Genomic DNA, 26,896 nt, shown 5'->3' on the forward strand with positions numbered 1-26,896 from the left:
TTAGAGGTATCTTCTAAATGATGTGTATTTTTTTGACACCTGAAACAAATGACAAAATACAAAATATGTTGTTTTTTTTGCGACCAAATGTTTATTGAAATGAAAACACACAATTTACAACCAAAAGCACGACTTGTTTGAGTTTAACAACAATAACAGAGCTACATACTTGAAAAATAATAAATAATTAGAATAAAATAAAATAAATCATTTTATAACAAATACAATGATATTTTAATTTACATACATAAAATCCACAAGGAACCAAATGCAAAAGGTAAACAATAAGTAATAATACAACACGAAAGAGAAGAGAGCACAAAATAATTAAATACTCATTTCAAATACATACTGTATACCACAGAATTTGAATGGACTGTATACTGACAAAACTGCCCAGTTACACTTGTTACTTCTGACAGTTTAAATTCTGAGTTGTGCCTTTTCAAAATAAAAGCCTACCCAGGTGGATTTTTTTTTTTTTTACAACAAAATGACACACATCACAGGTTGTTGCTCTTGTGTTTGATTCATCTGATCCAGACAAACTAAAGTTACACATTCACCGTATGCAAAACAGAAAATGTCAAAAAAATCTTTTAAAAAAAACAAAAAAACAACAACAGCCCCCCGACCCCCACCCCCCGGCGGAACAACATGACAGCTGCACCGCACGCGCTCTTCCGGGCGGTCAAAAATAAGCGCAGCACTTCCTGTGTGTCACCGCGCCTGTCATCCGGGCTGCTGCTGCTGCTGCTGCTTGGGGAGACATGGGGGGATGATGCTGCTGCAGAAATGGAGTTGAATTAAAAAAAAACAAAGTAACGGACGGAGTTTGAGACAAAGGGCGGCGGTTAGTTCTCCGTCTGAACTGGTCGCGGGAGGGATTTTCCGTCGTGAATAAAGATTAGAAGTAAACACACGGCGGGTTGAAAATGAAGCTGCTGAAGCCGAGCTGGGTCAGCCACAACGGTAAGCGTTTGAATTAACGTACGGGGCTTGTGCAGGAATCTGTTGGACCAAGTTGGGCTTTTGTTGTTGGGGAGGGGGGGAAAGCGACAGGAGGCGTGATGGTGGTCGACACTTGTTTCACTTGTTTTGTCACTTACAACCAACACTAATCCAACCGCTGTTACACACACATCCGACGGTTTCCATTAAAGTTGAACTCACATTATCGCCCCGTTGTGTTTGAACAATCATTTGAAGGCAGACTGTGATGTTTGCTAACCTTAGCTAGCTAGCCCCGGCTAGCTCAGCCGCCCTACCTGCCGGATGACCCATTTTGAAGTTGCTGTTTGGGAAGTGACATCTTCATTATATATTTTTTTGACGTTGCACGCTGCTGCATTTTAGCATTTACTGTTCACTAACATTAGCACAGATGGAGAAGCTAGACAATAAGCTAATAAGTCACTACCAGTTTGCAAAGTAAGCGTTATATGAGCCTGACGCTATCTGTACTTTTTGACATTTTTTACTCAATAATGTCGATTTTATTGTGCAAGTTACCCAGCTTCCTTCAGTGTTTACTGTTGCAGGCACTCGTTTGGTTGCTAAATAATGAACTCGGCTTGAAAAATGGGAAAATATTATCTCTTCATTTAGAAATTTAGAGCAACTGGAATATCATCTGGAATATTGTGGAAATTAGAGAGGCGTATTCCACACAGGGAGAGCCAGGGAAATTGTTAAATGCTCTGGGGGAAGTCAGGGAATAATCAGGAATATAGCAGGTTTTATTTTCCAAATGATTTCATGCATTCATCACATCAGATGGTTTTCAGCCCAAACTGGAGTACAAACCAGACTGAAAAACAACATCAACAATCCAGGAAGGAAGAGCAGTTGTAGATCATGGAAGCCTCTGACTTGGCTCATGTGGAAAGTCATGGAATTTTCCATCAGGCTGAGGGTGGGAACCCTGGATTCACCCCTGCTGAGCTCACTGTGAAGTGGAGGAGGAGATGAAATGGGTCCCATGTGATGTTTTTTTTCCAGCACAACTGCTGTTTTGCTTGATGAATGAAGTGTTATTTGTCATCTATCTAGGTATCTATCTATCTATTAGGGCTGGGAGATATGGACAGAATCAAATATCACAACATTTTTGACCGAATACCTCGATGTCGATATTGCGACAATATTGTAGGGATGACGGTTGGTGGTTTCACAAAATATTTCCACAATGAGATTTTTGATAAATAATCATCAGTAATGTGGATATAATTACTAAGTGGGTAAAGGCAAATAATAGAACAGTCTGGTAAGTTCAGAAAATGACATCACTTTACTGTAATGCAGCCTTCAAAACCAGGAAAAGACACTTATGCCATATCACGATATTACGATATCCAAAATCTAAGACGATATCTAGTCTCATATCACAATATCGATATATCGATCTATTGCCCAGCCCTACTATCTATCTATCTATCTATCTATCTATCTATCTATCTATCTATCTATCTATCTATCTATCTGTCTAATCACCATTATGCCAAACTATTAAAACTAACTGTCAACAAATTGTTTTATATAGATATTTGTCATTGACAGTTGCATTGTGTTTTGCAGGCAAACCAATATTTTCGGTTGACATCCATCCTGATGGGACAAAATTTGCCACCGGTGGGCAAGGTAAGACACACACACACACACACACACACACGTACACAGAGTAATGATTTATGTTTGTTGGTGTACCATTTTTCTACATCCTCTGCTGTATGCCCCACTTATCTCAAGGGATGTAGCACTGAAATAGACATTTCTGATATATACTAATTTAAATTTTACATCTAAATTCATGGTGTGTGCAGTATAGGAGGAAGTGTTGGGTTGATATTATGTAAAATATTCAGTGTTGGTGTAGTTTTTAAGACCCCCACCTCTGGATCCATATCAGGCCGTGCTGTATGTGTCCCTGCTACAGATTACTGTTTCTACCAAAACCTTCCTCCTGTGTCTGTCCTGCTCTGGACATGTCTTCATATCTAAATGAAAAGGAAAAGATGTCTTAATACCTCAGTTTAAAAAAATGTTTTGGATTTGTGATATTTGTGTGTTTTTCAGGGGAGGATTCTGGGAAGGTGATGATCTGGAACATGGCTCCGGTCCTGCGAGAGGAGGACGAGAAGAATGAGAACATTCCCAAGATGCTTTGCCAGATGGACAATCACCTAGGTAACCAGCCCGCCCTGCAGCCTCTCTTAGTTTTCATTTTTATTCATGTTTATAAAAGTGAGAAAAGTTGCGTATATTGATTGATTAACTAATTTATTGGTTGATTGAACTACTGCTGCTGCTACTACTAATACTACTGCAACCACTGAAACTACTACTACTTCTAGCACTACTATTACTTTTAATACTGCTACAGTACTACTACCAGTACTGCTTCTAGAGCGAATACTAATACTGTGACTATATATGGCGCTTTACAATACACACAGCTCATTGGCTGTGGCTGTGTTTGATTGTAATCAGCTGTTAATTTATTACAATCACCTGTTATTTTCCTACCAAGATGGCTGTGTGGTGATGTAACAGAACACTATGAATACTGCTACCTCTACTACTACTACCAATAATAATAATGGGGCACCTGAAGCCTAGAGGTTAGAAAAGTGGGCTTGTCACTTGACGGGACGGAGAGAATGAGAATTGTTCTCCTACATTAACATCTGCTGCCGAGGAGCTCTTGAGCAAAGCACTGAACTCCCAGTGACTGTGGATCTGCTGAGCATCCAACAGAAGAAGCCTGTGGTTGTACTGTGTGAATCCAGCTAACTGTGTGACTGAAGCAGGACTTTTCTGAAATACAGGGTTCCTACGCAAGTCTGCAAAGTCTGGAAAAGTATTACAAATGAATTGGATCATTTCCAGGTCTTGAATAGTTTGGGAATTTGAAAAAATGTCTGGAAAAGTATGGAAAATGTTGCAGTTCAGGTCCGATACACACATAATTCTAGCTTTTATGTTGTTGTAGAGCCACTTTGAGTCCACAGTTTTTGTTGATGTGAAGAATAATGTTCAGATAGAGGGACGCTCTTATTACCCAGCCGCTGTCAGCATGCATTATATCAAATACCCACCAACATCAAATCCGGTCAAGAACATAGGGTCTGGGAAAAATATGGAATGTTAAAATGGAAAGCGTGTAGGAACCCTGCCAATCATCTCACATATTCTGATATTTGTGGCTGTGAAGAACAATCTTCATCTATACAGTGATATGACCTAGTTAGCAGGGGCAAGATGTCTATCTGCGTAAATCATATTGAACACCAGACAAAATCTTCAAAACAAATCAAGGTCTGGAAAAAGTATGGAATTTTTTAATTGAAAATGTGTAGGAACCCTGGAAATAGTATTTGTGCTCAGTCAGTATTCCCTGGGAAAATAAATGTTGAAATAAAAACTGTATTTGTGCAGCACTTTTCTTAACAAAGACACTAAGTGCTGCAAAATAAGACAAAACAAACATATCAGCGATCAGCTATAACAAAGGGACGTCTTGCACTGCTGACTCTATTAATGCCCACCGTCTCTCATTAAAGCCTCCTCAGCAAAATACCAGAAACCATGATATTAATAATGTGGATAAGCAAAACTGTCTGTGTTTCTCTGCAGCTTGCGTGAACTGTGTTCGCTGGTCCAACAACGGGCTTTACCTCGCTTCAGGAGGAGACGACAAGCTGGTCATGGTGTGGAAGAGAGCCGCGTACGTAACACACACACACACACACACACACACACACACACACACACACACACACACACACACACACACACACACACACACACACACAGAACACACACACAGAAAGAGAGAGAGAACACATGGGATGACCAAAGCTGGTAGTCGGTGATGTTTGATTTTGTTTGTTTGTGTGTGTGGAGTGGATACTGTCTGTTATCTTTCGACCTGCCATTATTATCATCCTGTGTGTATGCAACAGTGTGGCTGCCAATTAGGCATTTATGTAACTGACTGACTCCTAATATCTGACTGCATTCATAATGTTTTATGTCCTTTGTGTGCTTGTATTTATGTGGACATAAATAAATCATTCAAATGTGCGCAGGTTCATCGGTCCCAGCACAGTGTTTGGGTCCAGCAGTAAGCTGGCTAACGTGGAGCAGTGGAGGTGTGTTACCATACTGAGGAACCACACTGGAGGTAGGACACACACACACACACACACACACACACACACACACACACGCACACACAAAACACACAGTTGTGGTAAGCACACACTCAGTGCACTCACATACTCACATAAAATCTCACATACGAAACAAACGCTCAAATGCACACATACCCTAACCATAAGCTGTCTCCTAACCCTGGTGTGTGTGTGTGTCTTTCTGTGTGTGTGTGTGTGTGTGTGTCAGATGTGATGGACGTGGCCTGGTCTCCTCATGACGTGTGGCTGGCCTCCTGCAGCGTCGACAACACCATCGTCATCTGGAACGCACGTAAGTTCCCGGAGATGGTGACGTGCCTGCGGGGGCACACCGGCCTGGTGAAGGGCCTGACCTGGGACCCGGTGGGGAAGTACATCGCCTCCCAGGCCGACGACCACAGCCTCAAAGTCTGGAGGACCATGGACTGGCAGCTGGAGACCAACATCACCAAGCCCTTCAGCGAGGTACACACTAACTATGATTACTCATGCTATTAGTGGTGATAGTACTCATATTAGTAGTAGTGATATTTGTTGCTGCCATGGGTGTAGGTAATTGTTATTACTAATATTAGTAGTAGTAGAAATAGTAGTAGTAGTAGAGATACTTGCAGCTGCATTTGGACTCCTAGCTACAGACCAACATCACTGAACCATTCAGTGCTTTAAAACCTATCCTAATTGTTCTTACTATTATTATTAATGGTGTTGGTAGTAGTAGTAGTAGTAGTAGAAGTAGTAGAAGTAGTCATAGCAGCAGTAATAAGAGCTACTTTCTAACTTGTTGTGCAATACCTTTTTATTATCTTGTTATCTTGTTTTATCTTGTTTTATCTTGTTTTTATCTTGTTCTCTACTGCTGCTGGTCACTGAGAGTTACCAAACATAATTTCTTTGTATGCCTACAATGACAAATAAAGTGTCTCATAAATCAGTCTTATAGTCTTATACTACTTGATTATGGCACTCATTTATAAACGGGGCTCACAAAGTGTTTTACAAAGAGGTATTATAAACAAGGAACAATAAAATGTATGGAAAGGAGATAAAAATTGGGAAACGCGTTCAAAAGAAAAGTGTTTTAACCAACAAATAAAATTAATAATAACATTACAACTACTGCTAACAATAAAAGCATAATAAACAACACAAGTTTAGCAGCAGCAGTAGTAACAGTGAGTAGTAGGAGATTCAGACAATTCAGCGAGGTAAAAGAGTCAAAGTGACAACTGAAGACGAATAAACCACATTGCAATCTATCTTGAAGCATTTTGCGCTGCCGTTATACTGGCAGTTGTATCACCAATCTGAAGATTTTGAGTGTTGAGTGGATGTTATGTGTCACCTGGATGTATGCACCCACTATTGTCTTCAACTATGAATTTGCACAATATTACAACTTAGTCTTTACATAATAAGATTTAAAAACATCACTCATCTAAAAACTTGGATAATCCTTTGTCAATTACAAACATTGTTAAAACAAACTTGTCTTCCTCTCTCCCTCCATCTCTCTCTCTCTCTCTCTTTCTCCCTCTCCCTCTGCCTGTCTCTCCCTCTCGCTCTCTCTCTCTCCTCTTCTCTCTCTCTCTCCCTCTCCCTCTGTCTCGCTCTCTACCTCTCTCCATCTCTCTCTCTCTCTCCTCCCCTCTCTCCCTCTCCCTCTGCCTCTCTCTCTACCTCTCTCCCTCTCTCTCTCTCCCCCTCCCTCTCTCTCTCTCCCTCTCTCCCCGTCCTCTCCCTCTCTCTCTCTCTCTCTCTCTCTCTCTCAGTGCGGCGGGACGACCCACGTCCTGCGTCTGTCCTGGTCTCCAGACGGTCAGTATCTGGTGTCGGCTCACGCCATGAACAACTCCGGCCCCACCGCTCAGATCGTAGAGAGAGACGGCTGGAAGACCAACATGGACTTTGTGGGCCACCGTAAAGCCGTCACCGTGGTGGTGAGTCTGTCTGGACTGGAGGGAGTTGTATTGCTTAGTTGCTTATTAAGCTAATTAATATCATTAATGTCACTGCATTACCATGTAACTCATACAAACAGGTAATTTACTGTTTCTGTGTAAAGTGCTGTACACTGATCTCTCTGTCTGTCTCTCTCTCTCTCTGTCTCCTCTCTCTCTCTCAATTCAATTCAATTCAATGTGCTTTATTGGCATGAAAGTTCACAGACAATATTGCCAAAGCATCAAGATGAATATCAGTCTAGGTGTGTGTGTGCGTGCGTGTGTGTGTGTGCGTGTGTGTGTGTGTGTGTGTGTGTGTGTGTGAGTCAGTGCCTGGACAGAGGAACTGGGTTGCTGCGTGTTCAGCTCCTGAACCCAGAGCCTCCATCACAGAGTGAGGATCAGTAAACTATGTGAAGGAATTAATGTTTGTTGGTAACAAGGGTTACACACATTTTATATGCAGTACACAATAACATTCAAAGAGAAAAATATCAAATATGTGGGGTTTCAAGATATTGAGAGATTAAAATTATGTTAATAAAAAAAGAAAAAATCTCTCTGTCTCTCTGTCTCTCTCTCTGTCTGTCTCTGTCTCTCTCTCTGTCTCTCTCTCTCTCTCTCTCTCTGTCTGTCTGTCTCTGTCTCTCTGTCTCTGTCTCTCTCTGTCTCTCCGTCTCTCTCTCTCTCTCTCTATCTCTCTCTCTATCTCTCTCTCTCTCTGTCTGTCTGTCTGTCTGTAGAAATTCAACCCAAAAATCTTTAAGAAGAAGCAGAAGAACGGCAGCTCTCCGAAGCCCAGCTGTCCGTACTGCTGCTGCGCCGTCGGCAGCAAAGACCGCTCGCTCTCCGTCTGGGTGAGAAACTCTCTGATGACTTCAGTTTTTAAGTTAGTGCCAACGGTCCAGCTTCCTCTCTGTTTCTGCACACAGTCAGCATATTTTATTTAGCGAGCACAGCGGATCAGTTCAAATGAGGTTTTAAAAATGACTAAATGTACTAAATGCATGCATTGCAAAATGATTTGGGGAAATGTAAACCTGTACTGGTGGAGATAGAAGTAAACAGGATTATGGGATAATTCTGGGTATTTCCATTCTGGGTCTTATTTTCCCAGTTTTTGCCATCATGATGAGTGATTGTGTTCAAAATGTTGTCACTTACTGTAGAGCTTTATGTAGCTTCAGGTAGTGCTGCTCTCTAATACACACTTCTGGGCCAGACAGTTGCACCCAAAAAGCGATTAAAAACAGCTATTGAGTAGGGCTGCAACTAACGGTTATTTTCATTGTCGATTAATCTGTCGATTATGTTTTTGATTAATCGATTAGTTGTTTGGTCTGTAAAATGTCAGAAAATGGTGAAAAATGTGGATCAGTGTTTCCCAAAGCCCAAGATGACGTCCTCAAATGTCTGGAGAGAGAGAGAGCAGACCGGAGAGAGAGCAGACCAGAGAGAGCAGAGAGAGCAGACTGGAGAGAGAGCGCAGAGAAAGTGGACCGGAGAGAGCAGAGAGAGCGGACCGGAGAGAGTAGAGAGAGCGGACCGGAGAGAGAGCGCAGAGAAAGTGGACCGAAGAGAGAGCGGACCAGAGAGAGCAGAGAGAGCAGACTGGAGAGAGAGCGCAGAGAAAGTGGACCGGAGAGAGAGCAGAGAGAGCGGACCGGAGAGAGAGCGCAGAGAAAGTGGACTGAAGAGAGACCGGACTGCCTGTTTAGATAGACTGAAATCTCAGCAGCCGTTGAGGACACAGTGGAGTAGGGCTGCAACTAACGACTATTTTCATTGTCGATTATTTTCTCGATTAATCGATTAGTTGTTTGGTCTATAAAATGTCAGAAAATGGTGAAAAATGTGGATCAGTGTTTCCCAAAGCCCAAGATGACGTCCTCAAATGTCTTGTTTTGTCCACAACCCAAAGATATTCAGTTTACTGTCATAGAGGAGGAAAGAAACCAGAAAATATTCACATTTAAGAAGCTGGAATCAGAGAATTTTGACTTATTTTTCTTAAAAAATGACTCAAACCGATTAATCGATTATCAAAATAGTTGACGATTAATTTAATAGTTGACAACTAATCGATTAATCGTTGCAGCTCTGCTATTGAGCAAACAACGCAACATTTGAACAATTCTCTTAAATTATGTTTTATGGTCACAGTGATAATGTCAGAACATTGTCGTTCTGCCCCATGACATCTTTGATGTTGGTGTCTTGTAATGCTCGCTGACTTAAAAATGAAACACATTCTGTCTTCTGACCTAAACCTAAATGTCGACATCGGTCATGGAAATTGCTCTAAATGCCATGGAATAGTCACGTAAAAGTGATGGAATTTAATAAACAAGAGTGTGTTGGACAAGAGTGTGTTGGACAAGAGTGTGTTATTGATGATACTAAGTCTGTCTGTCTGTCTGTCCTCCAGCTGACCTCTCTGAAGCGCCCCCTGGTGGTGATCCACGACCTGTTTGATAAATCCATCATGGACATTTCCTGGTGAGTTTTATACAGACTTTACCAACGACTGAACAGAGTTACAGGCAGCGGTGATGCTCCATATATTACTTCATAAACCTGATTGTGTGTGTGTGTGTTAGGACTCTGACGGGCCTGGGGATCTTGGTGTGCTCTATGGACGGGACGGTGGCCTATCTAGACTTCTCATTGGACGAACTGGGAGACCCGCTCAACGAGGAGGAGAAGGTTAGGACCAGAGGTGGAAAGAGTACTAACATGTCCAACTCAAGTAGAAGTACTGTTACTCTGCTGATATTTTACTGAAGTAGAAGTAAAAGTACTGGTGTAAAAATCTGCTGATGTAAAAGTAAAAAGTGTCTGATTTAAAATGTCCTCAGAGTAAAAGTTCCTGCGTTCCTCTTTAGAACAGAGAACATTGTCAGCTGTGATCTTTTCCATGTGATTCTAAAAGGAGAGAGGACAGAGTTCACACTAGATTCTTTTCACTGGGAACATTAGAAACGACAAAATAAAGTGCAGAAACAAAGTAAAGTCAGATTCCTCTTCTCACTTTGAATGGATCCACAGTTTGTCAGTTTACGTTGATCCAGTTTCTGTTGCTGATGGAGCAACACACAAAATAAGTTATGTGAGTAAATGTAATTGGTTACTTCCACCCTTGGTTAGGACACACACACACACACACACACACACACAGTATGTAAATAGATTATACCCACAGTGAAGCTGCTTTTCTCCATGGTTGTTTTTCATTTTTTCTGCACTTTCTTTGTTCCTTTCTGCTCTTTATTTGGTTCTTTTCTGCCTTCCTTCCCTCCTTCCATCATGAAGAACATCAAGAACCCCCAGTCACACTCTCTCTCTCTCTCTCTCTCTCTCCCTCTCTCCTGCAGAACACCATCCACCAGAACATCTACGGTAAGAGTCTGGCCATCACCAGCACCGAGGCCCAGCTCTCCACCACCATCATCGAGAACCCGGAGATGCTGAAGTACCAGCAGGAGCGGCAGAACTCGGCTCAGGCCGTCGCCGGGCCGGGCGCCGCCGGCCCAGAATCCACCACTCCCAAACTGAACAGCGTGATGAACGGAGAGTCTCTGGAGGACATCAGGAAGGTGGGGAACAGAGATAAAATTAACACCCATCAAGCAGCAAATGTTGTTAACTGCTTGTGAAATTGCATTTAAAACGATTAAGGTGACATATATCTAGGAAATACGTACATAAATTATTTTGGCTGACTAAAAATTATTCTTGGCAGGTAATGTTTTTTTTCAGTTTACCAGCTTTACCAGGTGAGGCAAGAAGCTAATTTCAGACAGTGGACAGAATGATATCGAAATATGTTAAGGTGATGATACACAAACATCCATGAATTTTTAGGGCAAATCTATTTTCTCGCTGAAAACAAGTTTGAAATCTAGCCAAGCTTGATCAGAGAGCAGGCTTTGCTGGCAAGGTTTCACGATCAACCAATCAGTTTGTTATTTCATTCATTTTCACTCCTCTGTCAAATTTGTCAGTTACCTTTTCCCATTGCCCAGTCGCTCACAGTCATTGCTCATTGTCAAATTTTGCCCCAAATTTGCTTTAAACCTGTGTATCATCAGCTTTAGGATGGTAGACGAGAGGAGACGTATATAAATATACATTTAGATATTATGAAGGTAGGAGTGAACATATGAACAGTTTCATTACAAAATGAAAAAATACACCATTTGAAAAAAAAAATGATACCCACTCTTACAAAATGATATCTGTCCTGAATGTAAAGCACATAATTGATAACTTTTAAAGTTAGGAATCACTTTAAGAGCTTTGATTACAAAAATAGTTAATCGTAGCTCCATTTCAAAAGCTGTCAAACAAATACAGTTTTTTTTGTTATCGTTGCTTGACGGTGACGTTGGATGTTTAAATTTCGCCGTCTTCCAGAACCTTCTGAAGAAGCAGGTGGAGACGAGAACCCCAGACGGCCGGAGACGGATCACTCCGCTCTGTATCGCTCAGCTGGACACAGGGTGGGAACGCACACAAAATACACAAAACACACAAAATACACACAGTCTGACTCCAACATGACAGATCCATTATTCAGTCTTTGGTGGAGTAGTTGTAGTAGTAGTAGCAGTAGTAGTAGTAGTAGCAGCTGTAGTAGCAGCAGCAGCAGCAGTAGTACTAGTAGCTCTAGCAGCAGTAGTAGAAAGTTGTTGCAGCAGCTGTAGTAGTAGTACTAGTACTAATAGCAGCTGTAGTAGTAGTAGTAGTAGTAGTAGTAGTAGTATTAGTAATAGCAGCTGTAGTGGTAGTAGTAGTCGTAATAGTAGCAGTAGTACATGACTCTCTCCCTCTCTCTCTCTCTGTCTGCAGGGATTTCTCTCCAGCGCTGTTCAACAGTGTTCCCATCCTGCCCGGCTCCTCCATGCCCAGCCAGCTGACCCCCCAGCTCAGCTCCGACTCCAGCCAGGGACAGGCCTCCTCTCTGGGGCTGCGGCCCGGCCACGACCCCCTGCTCACCTCGCCCCCGCCCAGCAGCTCCAAGGGCCTGGACGACAACAAGGACGGGTAGGGAGGCAGTCTGGAGAGGGGGCTTTATTTTACTTAATTATTTGATTTGATTGAATTTTATTTTTTATTTATTTTTGTTTTATTTATTTATTTAGCTATTTATTTATTTTATTTTCTCTTGTTCTCTCATTTTTGTTGTTTTTCCTATATATTTTCTTTTTTTCCAAATTTTTTTTTTCTGTTTCAGTTGTATTTTTCAGTTCGACGCTCTCTGCTTTGCTCTCCTCTGTTTTTTTTTCTGTTACTTATATTTTTTATTTCTATTATGTTCTGTTTCAGTTCTCTATGCTTCTCTGCTCCTCTCTCTCTCCTCATCCTCCGCTTGTCGTCAGCTCGCATTTCTCTTGTTTTATCTTCCTTTTATTTCCACTCTTCTTCTCATTCCTCTCATCTTCTCGTCTCTCGGTCTTCCAGAGTGAAGTCCAGCCTCCTGTTGACCTCCGCCTCCAAGATCGAGCCAATGAAAGCTCTGGACTCCAGGTTCACTGAGAGGTCAAAGGCCACGCCGGGCGTCACGGCCGCCATCTCCTCCACCGCCGGGCTCATGCCGCTAGACAGGTGATTGGCTCGTTTCCTCTGGAAAATCACCTGCGTCTTTAAGGATGATTTCTGTAACTCCATTTTTCATTCAGCTAGCATGCAAAGCAAGGCGTGTTAAAATTTTGAAGGGAACATGATTCCTGATTCTGTTTGTTAAAAAGAATATGTAAAAAAAAAAAAAAGACTTTACCCCACAGATTTCTGATAGTTGGACAATGGAAAAAGTAAGAGATGTTGCTGGGAAAGTCTATTTTTCAAGACAGAAAGTTATTTTATCTGCTTGGTGCAGCGCCTGGGGCTTTTTAGGCATTGGAATCAAAACAGTAAATTACAGTAAATAAAATCTCATGAACCAAAATTCATGGAGAAAGTTTCTCTTGGTGAATTAGTTAGAGTGAAAGCTGGGGCATCGGAGTTCAGATGCACTGTGGATGAAATACTCCTTAACGAAAGTTTGTTTCTGTAGCAGAGTTTCCACCTTGCCTGCCTTAAAAAGTTTGAAAAATTCTTAAATAACCGAAATGTAAGGCCTTAAAAATACCTTCAATGCAGTAATTACATGTCTTACTTTTTTAAGCAGTTTTTTCAGGTTTCTTTCCAATTAAGTTTCATTTTGATACAACTGTAGAATTAGATAGTGAACTGACAAATTCTTCACATTCAGTGATATTTAATGGAGACACAGTTGGATAGTGAACAGGGTTAATACATTATGACAAACATATATTTTGTTTTCATTGCATATCCATTACTCAGCACAGTTGGGCATCTTGTACCTAAACACTCGATGTCTTGTTGTCCTTTCAGCAGCTGTGTTCAGTCAGAAATATGCTGCTTTTTTCTTCATTTTGGTTGTTAAATTGGTCTTAAATTTAACTCCAGGTTGCATTAAAACGGCCTTAAAGAGACTCTAAACAAAACAAAAAAAAACTCTCTTCCCCAGTCTTCCCTGTCTCTCTACTGTCAGATGCAGGCAAACATGCCAAAAATAATCTATAAAACAGAGGTGTTAAAAAAGTCTTAATTTAGGCTTTCTGAGGCAGATCCGCTGTGTGAATGTGAAGCTAAAAAACAGAAAACATGCTCAGCCAAACCCTTCCATGGAAAAATAATAAAGGTTGAAAAAGCTCATCTGTGTCTGTCCCGCCGCTCCAGCAGGGCGAAAGACGGCGGCTCGCTCCTGAAGGACGTGAAGAACAAAGAGGAGACCAGCAGCGACAGCGAGGACAAGATGGCCGCCATCAACAAGAACCTGTCGTTCACCAAGAGGAAGGCCGACCTGCTGATGGAGGGAGGCGAGGTGGTGGAGAAGAGGAAGAAGGGGCGGCCCAGGAAAGACAAGATGGCCACGACCATCTCCCAGCCCTTCACCCAGGTAGAGAGAGGAGGGAGGGAGAGAGGGAGGGAGAGAGAGAGGGAGGGAGGGAGGGAGAGAGGCAGGGAGGGAGGGAGGGAGAGAGGGAGGGGAAAGGATGGATGGATAGATGCAGCGTTCCCACCGGTCATGGAATTCCTGGAAGTTTCATGGAAGTTTCAGGTGTATTTCAGACAGGAGAAGTCAGGGGATTTGATCAATTCTCTGGTTAAGGCAACTTGATTCACACATTCATTGCATTAGATGGTTATCAGAGTGAAAAACAGCATTAAGGAAGGAAGAACATGTTTAGGTCATGGAAGCATTCCTTAGATCTTTAATTCATCATGGAATTTTTCGGAGCTTGTTTTCTACACTTTGTTATTTTTGGTTTTTAAATCGGTCTTAAATTCAATTCTAGGTAGCAGTAAACAGGTCTTAAAAAGTCTTACATTTGTGTCTCTTAGACCTGAAGATCCCCTGTGAACAGACAGACAGACAGTCAGACAGTCAGACAGACAGACAGACAGACAGACAGTCAGACAGTCAGACAGACAGACAGACAGACAGTCAGATAAATGAATGAATGATTGTGTTCCTCTTCCTCCAGTTGACTCCTCCATCAGAGAAGGAGCCCAGCAGAGTAGCAGCTTCTCCAGCTCCTGTAGCTGTTCTCAAACTACCAACACCAAGCACAAAGAAGGCCTTCAGCCTGCAGGTACCACCACACCTGTGTCTGTGTGTGTGTGTGTGTGTGTGTGTGTGTGTGTGTGTGTGTGTGTGTCCTCTGAATCCTTCATGTTCTTTGGTAAATTCAGCACACAAATGATCCACCAAACAGTGCTTATTAGCACTGTTGGGGTCATTGCTGGGAAAAAAATTGGTTTAGGAGTCATTTCACAGCTTTAAAAAAAATGAAAGCGGCAGACATAACTTTATGAATTACACCTGGACAAACAAACTACAGGAGGAAACACTGCAGAGTTCAAAACAAACTGATCAGAACATGCTGTGGCTTATTCTACTGTTACACTCACTACAAGTCACTCTGGATAGACTGTCAGCTAAATACCTGAATTGCAAACTTAAAGTGTGTGTGTGTGTGTAGGTGAGCATGGAGCCCTCTGTGTTCCTGGAGGTGGAGAACGAGGTGTCGGTGGTCGCGGGAACCAAACTCAGCCAGCTGCGATGTTCCAGAGACGGACGGGACTGGGACACACTGCTGCCCAGCTCCATCATCACTGCTGCTGGGAGCAGGTGGGCAGCTGAGTGTGTGTGTGTGTGTGTGTGTGTGTGTGTGTGTGTGTGTGTGTGTGTGTGTGTGTGTGTGTGTGTGTGTGTGTGTGTGTGAGAGAGAGAGAGAGAAAGAGAGAGAGATTGTGTGTGTGAGAGAGACCGTGTGTGTGTGTGTGTGTTATTCCTACTATAGAAACACAACAATATTCACAAAAATGTCTGTGTCTGTTTTGATAAACCTCAGATTTTAGGGTGTTTTTCAAGATTTTAGACAGTAGTAATTTTTCCTGACTTCATTCACTTACAGTGGGACAGTACATCAGGAAAAACTATACTATATTTATTTAGTATGTTTGATTAAATTCACGAATGCAATTATTCAACAAAATCTTATGAATGTTATTGTGCTACATGATGCCAGCAACAAAAGAAACCAGTCAGCTTTAGGTCCACTTACTTTATTTCCAAATGGCCGTAAATCACACAAGAATTTCCCTTCAACTAATCTTATCTATTTTCTCTCTCTCTCTCTCTCTCTCTCTCACTCACTCACTCACTCACTCACTCACTCACTCACTCACTCACTCACTCACTCACTCACTCACTCACTCACTCACTCACTCACTCACTCACTCACTCACTCACTCACTCACACACACACACACACACACACACACACACACACCCATCAGCAGCCAATCACTGTTTTCAATTCTGAACAAAACCAGTACCAAAAGCTTATGAATTAACTATGAAGCACTTTGAAATGAGATTTTCTTTTCCCCTTCAATGATTTTAAAGCAATTTTCTGTGATGTTTCTGATTTCTCTTCATAATGTCTAACCCTGTGTGTTGCTCACTGTTTAAATTGTCCTGTGTATTTTCTGTAATTTTTAGGTATGTTTTTTGCTCTCAGGTCTGTTGAAAATCAGATCTTGATTTCAACTAGACTAAAGACTCGATGAAAAGATCTAAAAATCGTGTAACATCGCTTCTGTTAGTCCCGCCTCACGTCGATGTGCTCCTCTCTCCCACAGTGATGTCATCGCGGTGGCGTGCGAGGACAGGATGTTGTCGGTGTTCTCTTCCTGCGGGCGGCGGCTGCTCCCGGCCATCCAGCTGGCCACGGCCATGTCCGCCCTGCACTGCTCCGGTCACTACGTCATGGCTCTGACCGCCGGAGCCATGCTGTCTGTCTGGTCAGTACGGTGATGTCATACATGTTTAATTCATGACCAGACGGGCTTTTCTTCTTCATGTTTTTTTTTTATCAGTATTTATGTCCTTTGTTGCTCTGCACAGCACTTTCTGACAAACCTGACCCGCGCTAGGCCTGGGTCGATATTCTATATTATCTAATATCGCAATATTTTCCAATATTGAATACCCCCCCCCCCCCCAGGAATGAGCGAATTACAACAAATGGCCATTGTTTCCTCAAATGCTTGAATAGTAAGATACAATTTCTAGGCTGTTAATAATAATAATTACTATTATTATAGCCTAGAAATTTGATGTAATTTGGAAGAGATAAAATAAGAAAAATAAAAAAATATGTGAAAAAGAAATGTGTAATGTACCAGTCAGCTGAAAGGGTATTTTTCAGATTTTGTTTGGAATTGATCCAAAGAAATATTTACCTAATGAAAGAAGGAAGCAGTTAATTGATACTGCTGCTTGGAAAAGCAACAGTTACTTTTATGTATGTATGTCTGTCTGTCTTTCTGTCTGTCTTTCTCTCTCTATTTACCTGTCTGTTTATCTATTTATCTCTTCAATGCTAGCATGGCGGTGTGTTACTGCAGTAAAATTAACTGCAATATATTCATATTTAAGAAAATCTGCTTGCTTAAGTTGCTACTTTAATTTGTACTAAATCTTTCATTAAAACAAAGTCTGGTGGTGTTGTGTTGTGTCTGCAGGGACGTCCAGAAACAGACGGCTCAGGTGAAGAACGAGTCTCTGCTCACCATCCTGTCAGGTGAGCCTGGAGCACACTGGGACACGTGATAAAGGGATATTTCACCCGTTTGATTCGGCTGAATTCTCCCTTGAAATTGAGTTTTGCCTTTATCTTCATTTTGATTTAACTTCCTAAAAAAGCCCTCTATTTTCTCTTCTTTGTTGTTTATCATCGTATTTTATTGCTGTTTTTTAATCGATTCACTTCTATGTTTCATCACTGTGCAAATAACTAAACTAACTTAACTAAACCTTCTTTACTGTAAGAATATATTCTGTTCAAGGCTCCTTTTCTGTTTGTTAGACTTGAATATACTGCTTAAATGCTGTATATCCATGAAAAATACTTGGCTTTAGAAGTTCATCATTCAGAATCTCAAATCTAGAGGATACAGTCTGTGAAAGTGTTTTCATTTTCTCAACCAGTGACTTCCATAACTTGTTTTAATTTTGTGCCGTCTATATTTCTGTAAGAGGAGATGCTCTGTTGTCCAGATGGTGGAGTTTTAATTTTGGAACCGAACTCTTTATGTTTTGTCTCTCTGTAGCTGCTGACATCACAGTGTCTCAGTCTCTGCTGACTCAGCAGGGAGTTCCAGTCATCGGTCTGTCCAACGGGAAATCCTACTGCTTCAACTCCTCACTAGAGACATGGTAAGACCTTAAAACTTCTGTTTAACTCACTAGAGACATGGTAAGACCAAAAAACCCCTGTTTAACTCACTAGAGACATGGTGAGACCTTAAAACTCCTGTTTAACTCACTAGAGACATGGTAAGACCTTAAAACTCCTGTTTAACTCACTAGAGACATGGTAAGACCTTAAAACTCCTGTTTAACTCACTAGAGACATGGTGAGACCTTAAAAATCCTGTTCAACTCACTAGAGACATGGTAAGACCATAAACCCCCTATTTCATTCACTAGACATGGTAAGACCATGAAACTTACACAATCTCTCTCTCTGTCTCTATCTCTCTATCTCTCTGTCTCTCTATCTCTCTCTCTCTATCTCTCTGTCTGTCTCTATCTCTCTCTGTCTCTCTATCTCTCTCTGCCTCTCTATCTCTCTGTCTCTCTCTCTGTCTATCTCTCTCTCTTTATCTCTCTCTGTCTCTCTGTCTCTGTATCTCTGTCTCCATCGATCTCTCTATCTCTCTCTCTCTCTATCTCCATCTCTCTCTGTCTCTCTCTCTCTCTCTCTCTCTCCCTCTCCCCCTCCCTCCCTCCCTCAGGACTCTGATAGCAGATAAAGGAGACTCTCTGGTCCAGTGCGCCGACTTCAGGGGATGCTTGCTCACCCAAGATGCACCTGTGTCCTCGGGACCGCTGGCCGTCATGCAGGGACGCAACCTCAAGTACGACACACACACACTCACACACTCACACACTCACACACACACTCACACACACACACTTTCAAAAAGTAATAGATGCTTCACGTTCCCTTCTCACCACCAGTGTTTGCCTTGTTATTAAAAAAAAGTCATGTTTTCCTCATTACTTGACAAGTAATACCATACTCCTCCCTTCATGCTTCCCTTCTCAGATGTGTTTTTTTTTTTTTTGGATGACTGTTCATATCTATTGTAGGATTTAACTCATATCCCATAATAATCTGAACTGACAGCGATGAGCATAGTAACAAGAACAAAATATGTCTCATCTCAAGTCGTTTGTTTCTCTTTCTCTCCATCGTTGTGTCTCGTCATCCTCCGTGCTAACGCTTAAGATTTACTTGTTGTCATGGCAACGTAGACAAATTAGAATTTGAGTGTTCAAATACAAATTTGCATGTAGGTCTCATGCCTCAGGATCCAGTTTTGTTCCACAACTCCATGTGATCCAGAAGGGAATTGAAAAAATTGCGACTCCATGCGGCTTTTTACTGTTCACACTGATCAGAAAACATCAGATCTGAGATCTCTCTCTCTCTCTCTCTCTCTCTCTCTCTCTCTCTCTCTCTCTCTCTCTCTCTCTCTCTCTCTCTCTCTCTCTAGTGCCAGTCGTTTATTCTCCACCCCTTTCCACACCTAGCAGAATAGATTGATAATAATAATAATAACCTTTATTTGTATAGCACCTTTCATACACAACATGCAGCTCAAAGTGCTTTACATCAATAGAAGGCAGATAAAAGACAGATAAAAAGATAAAATTCATATAAAAGAACAAGCAAAATGCATTGCATTAAAAGAATGAAAATCAAGTAAAATAGAAAGATATTTTTACCCCTTAAAGGAAACACAGAATCAAGCGGCGTTACTTCTTGGTATTGAGGAGTCACTCTCACACTGGTGACCCTGTCAACCAGTGTACTTGAGTATCGCTAGATTGATAGCCTAATTTAAGTCTAACATATCTAACTTTCTCTCTTTTTCTGTCTCTGTTGTTTGTCCCTCCTCTCTCTCTCTCTGTCTCTCTCTCTGTCTCTCTCCCTCTCTCTATCACCCCCTCCCCCCCTCAGTGCGGGTCGCCTGGCGTCCCGTCTGTCCTCCACCCCTCACCACCTGCAGCAGAGCATGACGCTGGCCTTCCTGGAGAACCAGCTGGCGGCGGCTCTGACTCTGCTGTCCGCCCAGGAGTATCGCTACTGGCTGCTCATCTACGCCCGCTTCCTCGTCAACGAAGGTACCGCACCGCACCGCCACCGGGAACTTGCATACCCAAAAACTCAGATCATAACGATAATACCTCAGTCACAGCGGTGATGCAGTAGACGCCGATGCAGCTGTATTCTTTAGTATTCAATATCTAGTATATCTTAATATCAATACCAAAAAACAAAACAAGTATTCAGTGTTTTCTCCAGAGTTTTCTTCTTGTCAGGGTGGAAAAGCCTCTGAAAACAGCATCTAGATCATCATGGGACACTAAAACTCTTCACTGAAACCAATTCTTGAGAAATTCTTTAGATGGGTTAGCAGGGTGAGGCAGCTTTCATTAGTCAACAGATATAGCGATACGACACTTTTTTCACATCGTTCTCTGTTGTTTTAGTGTAATGTCGTTCTCAAAGGTTTTCTGAAAAGTAGTATACATGCATAAAAATTTTAAAAAACGGGCAAAAACAAGAACAAATAGTTTGTCTCTCCGACCCTCTCGGCATTCCGGGTTTGGATTCACGGCTTTATCTGGAAAGACTGTGGAGACATCTTGAGATACTTTGAACCAAATACTGTGTGGATGCAACATGGGATGTGTTTTTGTGAGCAGACACAAGTATTCAGATAAGACTTAAAAGACTTTCATGCTGTTAAAGATTGTTTGAGACAGAATATTTTTTTCTCCCCCCCCTGCCGTGTGTGCGTGTGCGTGTGTGTGTGTGTGTGTGTGTAGGGTCAGAGTATCGTCTCAGAGAGCTCTGTAAGGAGCTGCTGGGTCCCGTCCACAAGTCTGCTGCTACAGCCTGGGAGCCAACCACTCTGGTGAGATCCACAGTCAGTCAGTCAACCAGTTAGTGAGTTAGTCAACCAGTCAGTCAATTATTTAGTCAGTTAGTTATTTAGTTACAGGGCTTAAAGACCTCCGGCCAGGTGCCTGATTTGCGGCGTATGGACGTTTTAGATTCACAAACTATTTTTGACCAAAAAAAAAAAAACTCACTCCATGTGGGTTTTTGTTTTTGATGGGTTTTATCCGATCATATTCAGCGAAGCAAAGCAATATTTTACATTTACCTATGGAATGCGAGCAAGTTTTTTTTTTTATCCAATGAACAGCGAGCTACTTTCTATCACAATGTAGCACCGATTCCGAAACCAAGTTTATGAAAGCTGGTGGAGACGCACGAGTCACTGAGACAGGAGTGAAAAACAAACGGCGATAGATATGGATTGAATAAACGGGTGGAGACGGGAAACAGTTTGACTCTTGGTGCGACAGATGAAGGGAGCCGGGTGTTTGTTCTGCACTGTGAGCTCAACCAGCAGAAAGAAAGTCTCTTTCCACATGAGGTCAGTCCCAGACAAACAGACAGTTACAGCTGCCATCCAGCGGCAATGACAGAGCAGAATGTGATCTGTCTTTCACAATTTACAATCGGCATTCAGCATAAAAATGTGTCGGCCATGTGTCAGTTGTTTTCGTTCTTGTTATTGAACTAGTTCTACGTTTCAGACTCAGAATGTTTTTTTTGCTTTAAGTCCTGTAGTTAGCCTGCCAGTTGGTTGCATTTTTCATTTTGTAATTTATTTTTTAGTGAAAATGAGCAAACCCTGGTTAGTCCTGTTTGGACAACACACACACGTACATACAGTAGATATATATATATTCTTACAACTGCACACATGTTGCTAACTTTCTGCTTTCTCTCCATTCTGTGTGTGTGTGTGCTACTTACATGTGTGTCTGTGTGTATTCTGTGTGTGTGTGTGTGTGTGTGTGTTCAGGGTCTACGTAAACGTGAGTTGCTGCGGGAGTTGTTGCCTGTCATCGGTCAAAACCTTCGATTCCAGAGACTGTTCACCGAATACCAGGACCAGCTGGAGCTGCTGCGCAACAAATAACACACACACACACACACACACACACACACACACACACACACACAGAAACACAAACACATGCACACAGATACATGCAGAACTTAAACACATACAGACACACACTCGGACTCACTATAAACCAGTCTGGCTCGGCCTGGTTCAGCTCTGCACCATGAAATCAGCACTGACTTTGTTCACCTTGGGGTGCTGGAACATCGTCTGGCTTTGACTTTCCCTTAAAACCACAATCCTGGATCATTATTATTATTATTATTGTTATTTTGAGCACATCAATAATGGCCAATCCACAGACTTTCAGCTGGCAGGACTTCTCAGCCCGAGGAGTGGTGTTGAGTTTTTTTTCTAATCGAGTTTGGTTGAAGAAGGCGGCGCCGTCTTCTGTCTCCTTTCCCCACTAAATGTTTTTTTGGGCCTATGCACCTCCGAGCCGCTCCTCCTAATCATGAACTTGAAGCGATGATGATGTTGAAAAGTGTCAGCGGTGTGAGAGAGACCGGAGCAGAGAGGTGTCGGGTCTGATCCCCGTCAGACGCCTGTTCCCTCTTACTGTAGAAACACTGGCGGCGAAACGCTAAAAAGAGACAAATGGAAGTCGGAATTGATGTATAGGAGCAATATGCTTGAACCAAAGTGATGCCTTGAGACGAAGAGATGAGGAGAAAAAAAAACACAGGAACAGCACTGGGACTAGGGTTCGACCGATATGGGTTCTGATGCCGATATATTTTTGGGATTCAAGCTGCCGATAGCTGAGATTTTGTGACTGAATATCTTCAAATTTGACCATTTTTTCCATTTCCCAGTTATGAATTTAATTCTTCTCAGTGTGGAAAAGCATCTGAGACCATCATGGGACACTAAAACTCACCACTGAAACCCAGAATTATAATAAGTAATAATAAAACATATTCATGCTTACAGAATCAGTTCAGGTTAAGTACTTGCCATAGACAACCATTGTAGTATTGATCAGTTCTATAGTAAATATGTAATCAATCAAACTGCATCATATCAGAGGTGGACGACACTGACTGGACCAGATCAGATTTTTAATAAAAGACCAATATCGGCACACCAGTATATCGGTCTAGCCCTAACTGGAACCAGTGGAAAATAGAAATGCAATGGATTTCAGATGTATTTGGGGGGGGGGAAGAAGCACTTGATTTTTAGTTTCCTTGCAGCTGATGTTAACCTGTAAACATCCTGCAGGGTAAAGTTCAATCAGCTGAGATGTTTGAAAATGTTTTCTGAAGTGTTTTTTTTTTTTTTTGGTAGAGAAAACAGGAAGCACAACAGTTAAATCTCCATGTTTGTTTTTGACTCATGTGGGAGGCTCCCTCCCTCTTAGATCTGCAGCAGCTTGGATCGGTCACAACACGACCTCCAGAGTGTTTTATGCATCAGACTTGATCACCAGTAGTACCTTTCATGTTATCTGGGGGGGAAAGGCTTGATGAGCGCTTGGTTTATCCCCGTTGAGCGGCTGATTTTCCCCACTTTTCTAGGTGTCTGTGAAGTTAAATCAAGCGCACCTCAAGCTGTCGGGATATTACAAGCCATTTTTAAATGTATATTTGATGAATTATGTTCCAAAATGGTATATAGATATATACAGTATATATATATACAGTATATCCATTTAGGAGAAAAAAAATCACCTGAATTTCATCAATATCTCATTTTGTCAGCCAAGGATTTAAGTAACCGGTAATCCTTAAATAGTACCAACATTTGGTTTAATTTTTCACTTCATTTTGTAAAATTATCTGTTACTCTTTTCCAAATGGTGGATATCTAATTTTGGAACCAAACTCTTCATTTTCGGGCCAAGTCTCATTTAACTCATGACATAACTGGACAGATTTCAAACTTCAAAATGTTGATTCTCTATCAAATTCCCTTCTCTTCCTTCCTGAACACAAAACATGCAGAAAAAAAAGAGCATCCATCCTTTATAAAAGCATTAAAGTCCAACCAGAACCTGAACCACTGAGCTCCAGTTTTGCCTGCGGCTCTTCAAACCACATGTAAACTCATGCTGCGTTCAAGTCATATTGGATTTACCGTGAATTTGAGCTGCTGACTTGGAAAACTTGTTCACGCCTCCTAGTGGTGATTACAAGTAGGATATGTGGGATGTTTTTATGTTTTTTTTGTATGATCCATTTTCTCCAGCAGTCCAAGTTTATGAAAATTAAAATTCTCAGTTATTTTCACGCTCAACGCAATCAACTCTACTTAAGAAAAGTGAGCAATATCTGCTGCAGTTTGTTTATGGTCGATTTTAAATCCATAAATAAGAAATGTTTTGGATGTGGGGCGTTCCGGCGAATTCTTATAGACGCGAACGCTTCCGAGTTGTAGAGACGAGATCCGGTTCCTCCCGTGTGACCTGAACGCAGCATCAGACCGGGCCTCGACCCGAGAGGAGCAGTGGAGTCATGTTTTTTACTTTTTGGTCCGTTTTTTTCCCTTCGTGTCTATTTTTGTAAATAGAATGAAATCGGTGCTGAGATCGGTTATCTCTGTTGTCGGGCGAAACAGTCCGGACTGAGGGGGGGAAAGTCATTATTCTTTCTCTCTTTCCATGAACTTTGGTCTTTGTAACAGGGTTCGAGGTCCCAGCGGTCATGAAATTCACTCGACACGTATATTAACTTGTACAATCTCGATTCGAGTAAGAAAAAGAAATAATTACATTTAGGTGTTTGTTTGTTTTTTTGTCCACAGCAGCAGCAGCAGCGATGCGTTCTCTCTCTGTGTGTATATTTATATATGTAAAGGCTCACTGTAAGCGTAGAGAGCTTGTTTACTGCTGTACTGCTCCTCAGTCTGGACAGCAGGCAGTGAGACAGACAGTCTGCCTGTCTGTCTGTCTGTCTGTCTGTCTGTCTGTCCATCAGACCGGACGCTCCTTCCCTTTCCTTTACTAATGTGTACAGCATTTCTGTTTCTTTCATTTCATTTGTTTTTTTGTTTTGTTTTTTGCCGTTAGTCATTTTTAAATGTTTGTAAAAGGCAATTTTTTGTTTCCATTTTCTATAAAAAAAAAAAAAAAAAAGAGAAACGATGAGTGTTGATGAGCTGAACTTTTGTGTTTGGTTTGTTTTTTTGAAGAAATTGAAAATTAAATGATGGAGGAACAGTTGGGTTTTTTGGTAACTCCTGTCCGGCGTTTCTTTACTGTGTGTGTGTGTGTGTGTGTGTGTGTGTGTTCAGTACTGCCCTGCTTCACACTGGCTACGTTGCGTACACACTGCCAGAATTTGGTAGTGGCAACTGAATTTATGAATGAGAGTGATGAATGCGCATATGTTTGGTTCACATTGGTAATGCATTTTCATGCATTTACTCTCCCCACCCATTTGTATCTATTTGTCCCAAATACTGTCTTTCTGTTAGAGATAACATTCAGATCAGTCCTCGTCATTTAAGGAGAAGACTAGCAGTTCTGAATCCTCCCCGACAGTCATGACAGTGATCTTGAAGGCTGAAATCAGGTGTGATCAAATGAACCAGACGCTCATTTTCGAGTTCTCCATAATTATCCCGTGATCTCGAGAAAACAAGTCATTTTCTCGTGATAAATTATCTCGTTATCTCGAGAAAACGAGCTTTATTATCTCGAGATAACGGCATTAAAAAAATAATTGCAAGCACGGCTGTTCTCGGCTTCCATACATTTCAGCTAAATAATAGTGTAAATGTCTTTTCAAGTCACTTTGGGATCTGTTGGCTTCCAGAGACTTGGATTATGCTGTGAGAGCTGCATGGAGACATTTTATGGTTATTTTCCGTTATTTTTTGAACGCTGAAGACAGATCTCCAGCTACTTCAGTTGTTTTGGAGAACGCTGCAATGTAGCTACTTCTTCCAGGTGTCTCTGGGACTGTTGTATGGACTAACAAACTTTACCCGATGTTCTACTGGCATGGGGGGTGAGTAGATAATGACAGAATTTTAATTTTTGGGTGAACTATTCCTTTAAGTGTGTTCTCTCCCGTCCTGCCTAATCAGCTAGTGCAGTGGTTCTCAAGCTGGGGGTCGGGTCCCCTCGCTTTGTATTAAGGGGTCATAAACCAAAAAGGTTGAGAACCGTTGGTCTAGTGTGAGCAGATTTACGACAGGGAAAAAAAACTGCTATGTTGATGCAAATTGCTGGACATTAAGGTGTAAAGTCTGTCACACTGTGAGAACTGAGCAGATGAGTCTGTTAGCAAACTGTCAAAACTCAACTGAAAGCTAACGTTAGCGATGAGGCTAACGTAGCTTTATCACAGACTGGACTTCTCTCTCTAGCTCTCCTAGTCAACATTAGCATGTTAGCAATCCATGGCAGCAAGGAGACAGAGAAGCTGCTTTGGTTCTTGCTGTAAAACCTCTCACCTCTTCCTGTTTTGTGCGATCCAGCAGATTTCCCTCCAAATCCACCAGGTGGAGAAACAACAGACCTTATTCACACAGCGGCCATTTTGAACATTCGGGGTGGGAAGCTCTACCTGGAAAAACAGGTACAGCTCAGCTCTGTCCTACTGTTGTGTGCCAAGACTCACAGCATACAAACTTTTACCATTTCATAGATTCCCCACTGAAAACATACAAATGAATGAATCCATTTTCATATATTTGCGAGTCTAGCCTAAGCTAGCTAGTAACTAGCTAGCTAGCTAACTTTCCTGGCAAAAGCAGTTGTTGTTGTTCCCACCATTGCAAGCTAATTTGATAACTGTCAGGTCTATCTGCCCTAACTGTAACAACTGTGTTGAAGTAGCGCTAGTTTTATATAGGCTATGCCAATCTTCCAAGTAGAATTTCCCATCCCGAGTGTTCAAAATGGCCGCTGTGTGAATATGGTGGAGGATGCAGAGTAGAGGCTGATAGAGGCTGACAGGCTGACCGCTGATGGTCTGGTTTGTTTACTGTAATTCTACAAATTTCTCAAATTAATGCGCTAATGATTTATTGATGGTAAAATACTTTGCAGAGCAGCTTTAATTGTTTGAAATTAGCTGGTATTGGTATTTTCATTTTAACACCAGACTGAGGGCGTGGCCAGTAATGGATGTTGTTTGCTAGGACATCTAAAATTAATTAACACACACACAC

At 41.7% G+C, this 26,896-nt stretch overlaps 1 protein-coding gene across 2 annotated transcripts; it reads left to right on the forward strand.

The window, feature by feature from the left end:
• The first annotated feature begins 771 nt into the window (after positions 1–771).
• On the forward strand, positions 772–24,925 carry hira (histone cell cycle regulator a). 2 transcript variants are annotated; one of them, XM_071524934.1, is made up of 24 exons: positions 772–972; positions 2,578–2,640; positions 3,076–3,186; positions 4,636–4,726; positions 5,091–5,185; positions 5,404–5,660; positions 6,968–7,135; positions 7,882–7,995; positions 9,567–9,637; positions 9,739–9,844; positions 10,513–10,734; positions 11,555–11,640; positions 11,990–12,184; positions 12,602–12,745; positions 13,883–14,102; positions 14,692–14,799; positions 15,190–15,338; positions 16,355–16,516; positions 17,240–17,298; positions 17,828–17,933; positions 18,515–18,637; positions 19,747–19,910; positions 20,619–20,707; positions 21,671–24,925. In XM_071524934.1, the coding sequence occupies exons 1-24, from the start codon at positions 936–938 to the stop codon at positions 21,785–21,787; spliced, it is 3,057 nt and encodes a 1,018-aa protein (XP_071381035.1). In that variant the 5' UTR covers positions 772–935; the 3' UTR covers positions 21,788–24,925. The 2 variants fall into 2 exon arrangements, with proteins under 2 accessions (XP_071381035.1, XP_071381036.1); XM_071524935.1 differs by having other exon boundaries at positions 13,886–14,102.
• Positions 24,926–26,896: the final 1,971 nt, after the last annotated feature.

The sequence above is a fragment of the Centroberyx affinis genome, unplaced genomic scaffold, assembly GCF_046629955.1.
Source record: "Centroberyx affinis isolate AG114_WGS23_722 - 3 ecotype Tasmania unplaced genomic scaffold, CSIRO-AGI_Caff_v1 ptg001250l_1, whole genome shotgun sequence".
Taxonomy (NCBI): Eukaryota; Metazoa; Chordata; class Actinopteri; order Beryciformes; family Berycidae; genus Centroberyx; species Centroberyx affinis.

Coding starts and splice junctions, on each gene's coding strand:
- hira (XM_071524934.1), top strand. CDS start 936: ATGAAGCTGCTGAAGCCGAGCTGGGTCAGCCACAACG. Junction 7,136..7,881: donor GTAAAGCCGTCACCGTGGTG/GTGAGTCTGTCT, acceptor GTCTGTCTGTAG/AAATTCAACCCAAAAATCTT. Junction 17,299..17,827: donor TCTGCTCACCATCCTGTCAG/GTGAGCCTGGAG, acceptor GTCTCTCTGTAG/CTGCTGACATCACAGTGTCT.